Source organism: Sinocyclocheilus grahami, unplaced genomic scaffold, assembly GCF_001515645.1.
Source record: "Sinocyclocheilus grahami isolate Dianchi unplaced genomic scaffold, SAMN03320097.WGS_v1.1 scaffold2133.1, whole genome shotgun sequence".
NCBI classification, from domain to species: domain Eukaryota; kingdom Metazoa; phylum Chordata; class Actinopteri; order Cypriniformes; family Cyprinidae; genus Sinocyclocheilus; species Sinocyclocheilus grahami.
The window spans coordinates 40,559-46,336 of NW_015507312.1; the positions used below are offsets into that span (position 1 = coordinate 40,559).

Sequence of the window (5,778 nt, forward strand, 5' to 3'; positions counted from 1 at the left end):
TACAGCCGCCGATTTCTTGAATGTTCTTCTTCTTTTGGTTTTCTGACCTGTTGTTTCTTAACGCTGCACAATCAGCCCGGCAGCTGAGGAGGCGTGGCTTCGGCGGTCAGTGTTGGAGGGAAGTTCAGTGATTGGTTGGAAATCTTACAGGCTCTAAACCAATGGGCGACTCGCACGCTCTCTTAAATACAGTAGAGCGAAGCTCACAAGCTCATTATTTCTGCTTAACGAACATAGACGCTGACACAACCAGCAATGAGCGGAAGAGGCAAAACCGGCGGCAAGGCGAGAGCGAAGGCCAAGAGTCGCTCCTCCAGCGCAGGACTGCAGTTCCCCGTCGGTCGTGTTCACAGACATCTCCGCAAAGGTAACTACGCTCAGCGCGTCGGTGCCGGAGCTCCCGTCTATCTGGCGGCTGTGCTCGAGTACCTGACCGCTGAGATCCTGGAGCTGGCTGGAAACGCCGCCAGAGACAACAAGAAGACCCGCATCATCCCCCGTCACCTGCAGCTGGCGGTGCGCAATGATGAGGAGCTGAACAAACTCCTGGGCCGAGTGACCATCGCTCAGGGCGGCGTGCTGCCCAACATCCAGGCCGTGCTGCTGCCCAAGAAGAGCGAGAAGCCCGCCAAAGCCAAGTAGACGCGTTCTAGTCTGTTTCTGGAACACAAAGGCTCTTTTAAGAGCCACCCATTTTATCTCTCGTAGAGCATTTTTCTTTTAGCTTAAATTTCATCACTAGCGTACATACCGCAAGAGCGTTTAATAAATAAATAATAAAAAAAGTGTCCATAAAGAATTAATGGACATTAGCAAACGCAGTAACAGCCAGGAGGCGAGCTGTGGTGGAGTTTATGAATGAGTGATCACATCACATCAACAAAATATGTTCTTTGGATGGTGTCTTCAGTGTATTTGTGGTTTTATACAGATGGTAAGGTAATTTTGATGATATCGGATTAATGAATAGTTCAGCTATGGAATAAAACAACGCGAGTATGAAGCCTAAATTGGTGTGCTAGCGTGAAGTGTATTTGTGGTGATGCTTGAAGTACTAAACAAGAACAAAGCAATTTGAGCGGGAAACACCACCAGCTCCGTTTGAAAACAGGAGACGCGCAGTCATTGGCTAGCAGTCAAGCTCAGACGTCACACATCAGCCAATCACAAGCCTCTGCGCCTTTATGACGTCTTAAGCTGTGGCTGTAAGATGCTTTAAAAACAGACGCGTAACACAGAGCTGCATATTCTACTCACGCAGAGCAGAGACAGAAGTAGATCTCAGCGATGGCAAGAACCAAGCAGACGGCTCGTAAGTCCACCGGCGGCAAAGCCCCGAGGAAGCAGCTCGCTACTAAAGCCGCCCGGAAGAGCGCCCCGGCCACCGGCGGCGTCAAGAAGCCCCACCGTTACAGGCCCGGGACCGTGGCTCTCCGAGAGATCCGCCGCTATCAGAAGTCCACCGAGCTGCTGATCCGCAAACTGCCTTTCCAGCGTCTGGTGCGAGAGATCGCTCAGGACTTCAAGACGGACCTGCGCTTCCAGAGCTCCGCTGTCATGGCCCTGCAGGAGGCCAGCGAGGCTTATCTGGTCGGTCTGTTTGAGGACACCAACCTGTGCGCCATCCACGCCAAGAGAGTCACCATCATGCCCAAAGACATCCAGCTGGCCCGCCGCATCCGCGGAGAGCGCGCTTAACCCGCCGCTGCAGCAGCGCAGGACCCCCAAAGGCTCTTTTCAGAGCCACACAATCACACTGAACCAGAGAGCTTCTGCTGGAACGCTGAATATACAACATGGAATGTAAGGTTGCCCTCGAATGTTTAGTGAATTTTAAGTTTTTATTCTGCGTTTTATGAATCCCTCATTATTACTAGAAACATTAAAGGGGTCATATGATGCGATTTCAATTGTTCCTTTTTCTTTGGAGTGTTACAAGCTCTTGGTGCATAAAGAAGATCTGTAAATTTGCGAAGACTAAAGTCTCAAATCCAAAGAGATATTCTTTATAAAAGTTAAGACCTTTAACCATGTTTCAAACCCATGTGCTTTGCTCTGCTGGATATCTGGATGAACGATAAGCTCGTGCTTCAGATATGCCTTCATTGCTGATGTTCTGCAGAGTCCAGATCTGTCCCGGTTTTATTACAGTTCGTTTCTAGACTCGCCTTAAACTCCTAGACTTGCTCTGACAGGCCAGCAATCCTCCTGTTGAAGAATCAGCTGATTTCTACACAAGTCTGAAGCTTAACATGTTAAAAGCGACATACTCCTCTGCTGCTGTTCGGCCCAGAGATCTCCTGAAGCATAAACCTCCACAAAGTACAACTAAAGTCTGCAATGTTGCAATTTACAGTAGATTAGACTGTTCTTAGCTCAAGCTTCAAATATTATACTTCAGGCAGGATTCTTCAGATTATTGTTTGATTGAAAACCTTCCACAAGTTCAGAAAAACACTGCAGCAGCTTCTCAGCCGGCGGGGTTTGATCTGTGCTTCATACATGTAAACATGATGCAGGTGATCTTATAAATCTGTGTCAGACTGATGTTTTAAACATGGGTTTTAATATGAAACACGGGACAGACATCGTTAGATCAGGTTTGGATGAAACCTCATTGTGTCCTGCTCTAGCTAGCGGGGGAGGGGCGCCGTGTGACGCGCGCTGGTTTCCCTTAGGTCCTGTAAGCAGCTGTAAACGGCCTCCTGGAGCTCTCGTGTGTTATTCGTGTTCGTCGCCGGACTGAAGCGAGCAGCATCTGCAGCATGTCTGGAAGAGGCAAAGGCGGGAAAGGACTCGGGAAAGGCGGCGCTAAGCGGCACCGTAAAGTGCTGCGGGATAACATCCAGGGCATCACCAAACCCGCTATCCGTCGTCTGGCGCGCCGCGGCGGCGTCAAGCGCATCTCCGGGCTGATCTACGAGGAGACCCGCGGTGTGCTGAAGGTGTTCCTGGAGAACGTGATCCGCGACGCCGTCACCTACACCGAGCACGCCAAGAGAAAGACCGTCACCGCCATGGACGTGGTGTACGCGCTGAAGCGCCAGGGACGCACCTTGTACGGCTTCGGAGGATAACCGCCTTCCAGCGCGAACCCAACGGCTCTTTTAAGAGCCACACACGCGCTCACTGAAAGAGAATTAATGCTGTCAGATCGTTAACGTTTCTCTTTCTCCAAATTATCTCAATTGGTTTATAAGGGGATTAGAAATTGCACACTGATACTGATTCTGTGTGATATTTAAAACGGATTTGTTTTCTTGTGAGCGGGAATTGAAACAAAGAAAACCGTTAGGTGGGCGTTCAAACACTGGGCGGGGCTATCATTTCACCGCCTGTGATTGGCCCTCGTTCCGCTCGTGCTACTTCGAGTTGTCCAATCACAGACGGGTTTAGTTCAGTCTGTGAAAACACGCAATCAGAAGCGTCCACATCTCTTTGATAATTAGCATAGATTCGTGAATAAACGCCTCTGTCTCGCTCAGGCTGGTCCTCGTCTCGTGAGGCTAGGTCCCGCAGCAGCAGCACGCCTGAAGCAGCGAGGTGCGCGTCTAAGAAAGCAGGTTGTTCCAGGTTCTATAGTTTATAGGAATATTATGTCCTTTAGTTTGGTTAAAATAAGTGTTTGGTTCAGATTTATGGTCTGTGTGCAACTGGTTTCGTGCGGTTAGTGTCCAGAAGGGTTCAGCCTTCACCACAAGCTGCTTCATAGCGTTACTGTAGATGTTTAGCAGCTCATGTTGACGCAGCAGTTGAAGTTTCTCCAAAGCTAGAGATGCGCGGTGTGTGTGAGTCGCCCTCTGCCGGCAGTGGAGCCTCACTGCAGCTCGCCTGTGTTTCTGGATGTTAGATCCACACAGCAAGGCTTTAACTGACACAACACATGTTTGTTTATTTCTCAAGTAAACAGCTGCATAGGGCTGATAAACAGTCGAAAGATAAAACTCTAAGAAGTTTATATACTGCATCCAGAAGCACATAATCTGCTGTAAATGTGCTTCTCGGTTCATCAGAGATCAGGATGAGTGTGTTTCTTCATCAGGTTTGTAGAAATGTAGCACTGCATCAGTGTCTCAGCAATGGATGCTCTGCAGTGAATGGGTGCCGTCAGAATGAGAGTCCAAGCAGCTGATAAACACATCACAATAATCCACAGCACTCCAGTCCATCAGTGAACATCTGGAGAAGACAAAAGCTGAGACACATCCAGCATTCAGACGCTTTTACCTTCATGTTTGAGCTTGAAGTGCACACTGAATGTCAACTCGATATCATAATCATAAGCTGTCGGTCCCTGTATTTTATCTTGTGTTGTTCAAGTTGAAGAAACATACGTTAATTTAATTAAACTGTTTTTTTTCTGGTTCAAGAGAAACAAAACATCTGCGAGTTAAACACCTGCATACGCATTAGAAAAGTCATATTCAGCATAAAAGACTGCATTTAAGGATTCATATCATGCAGACACTTATGATTATATGATAATAATAACGTTATGGTTATAATATTTTGATTGAATGGTTAATATAAATGTATATATGTTTCTGGCTCATTCTGTTCACTGAAAGGGGTGTGTGTGTATCTAACGATATATATATATATATAATTTACAAATCCAGTGTAAAATCACATTAAAAAAATGTCAATGTACATAACACCCCCAAAACATTTTTTGAAGGTTTTTTCCACAGAACAGCAATTTATCGGTGTTCTCTCTCTCTCTCTCTATATATATGTATGTGTATATAACATTAATAATGTAATATTTCATTAGATTGGTTGCGACAGGATCGATGCTAGCAAAGCGCAGTGCATACTACTACTACTGACCACATCTGCTTCCGCTCATCAAAGTAGTTCTGCTCAGTTTAGTGTTTTATTACGCATTTATTCCCACAGTATCGTTTCATAAAGTGATATAATAATATAATAATATGCTAATATTTAACTTACAAAAATGAAGAGTTTAAATATTGGAGCTCAAGGAATTCCCGCCCTGGCGCAAGGATACGTTCTCCTCTAAGCACTCAGTGCGGCTGCGCGCGAAGAGTCTCGACCGTCGGATCTGCGTTCAGTCCTCGGTGTGAGGTGAAAATAAGCAGGTGAGTTAAAGTCATTTACATGGTTTATAATTTGGTTATGCTACTTCTACTATATTTGAGTCCTAGCATTTAGAATGTTTACCTCTTTGAATCGTTAAACCAGTGTGTGTTGCAAACTGCGGCGCTGACCGTTACCGTTACCGTTACCGTTAGTCATTTAAAATCTTCAAAAAGTGTCACATTTAGGTTTCAGTTGATGTTACCGTGTGGTTTTTCTTTCTTTTTGTTAGATTTTATCCGAATCTTACTACATCATTTAGTAGTTTTAGGTGTCGTTACCAAGTAGGCTAGCTGCTAGATTGTCGCTGAGGGGACACCGGTGCTCCGTGAATTCAGTTTCCCTGTCCCCCTCACAGCGCCTGCGCAACTTCACGGTGTTGCCAAGTCCGCGGTTTTCCAGCGCTAGTTTTTAGCAGCAATTGGGCGTTTCTTTTTTATGTATCCTGGCAACCCTGAAACTTCAGTACTACAATCATGACGTCATGATCTCGCCCGGGCTAAGCAAGTCAGCTTATGGTGGGTTTGCTGTCTTTCTGCAAGCAACGGTAATTTCAGCATGTTAATTAGATCATTTGTAATTAAATAGGTATTCATGTACATGACGTCCTGTTCAATCGCTACATAGAGTCAGATTTCCTGCTAATTCTAACCTTTTCCTGTTTTATGAAGTGTAACA

At 46.0% G+C, this 5,778-nt stretch overlaps 2 protein-coding genes and 1 long non-coding RNA gene across 3 annotated transcripts in view; all 3 read left to right on the top strand.

Moving 5' to 3' along the window:
* Window positions 1-691, top strand: part of LOC107574170 (histone H2A-like) — a 17,026-nt gene extending 16,335 nt beyond the window's left edge. Inside the window, exon 2 of the mRNA XM_016260632.1 lies at window positions 254-691. Within this exon, the coding sequence (XP_016116118.1) occupies window positions 256-642 (387 nt within the window). The 5' untranslated portion in view covers window positions 254-255 and the 3' untranslated portion in view covers window positions 643-691. The remainder of the gene's footprint in view (window positions 1-253) is intronic.
* Window positions 692-1,286: 595 nt separating this feature from the next.
* On the top strand, window positions 1,287-3,143 carry LOC107574171 (histone H3-like). The gene is made up of 2 exons (XM_016260633.1): window positions 1,287-1,616; window positions 2,753-3,143. Exons 1-2 carry the CDS (start codon window positions 1,288-1,290, stop codon window positions 3,075-3,077), a joined length of 654 nt encoding a protein of 217 aa, XP_016116119.1. The 5' UTR covers window position 1,287; the 3' UTR covers window positions 3,078-3,143.
* Window positions 3,144-5,051: 1,908 nt separating this feature from the next.
* The window catches only part of LOC107574169 (uncharacterized), a 9,590-nt gene continuing 8,863 nt past the window's right edge, over window positions 5,052-5,778 (top strand). Inside the window, exon 1 of the long non-coding RNA XR_001607630.1 lies at window positions 5,052-5,102. This is a non-coding gene — a long non-coding RNA (uncharacterized lncRNA). The remainder of the gene's footprint in view (window positions 5,103-5,778) is intronic.

What these genes read in the sequence shown, in the direction of transcription:
- LOC107574171 (XM_016260633.1), top strand. Translation starts at nt 1,288, where the DNA reads ATGGCAAGAACCAAGCAGACGGCTCGTAAGTCCACCGGCGGCAAAGCC. An exon ending in CTGTTTGAGGACACCAACCT is followed by an intron (nt 1,617 to 2,752) that starts GTGCGCCATCCA and finishes GACTGAAGCGAG; the next exon opens with CAGCATCTGCAGCATGTCTG.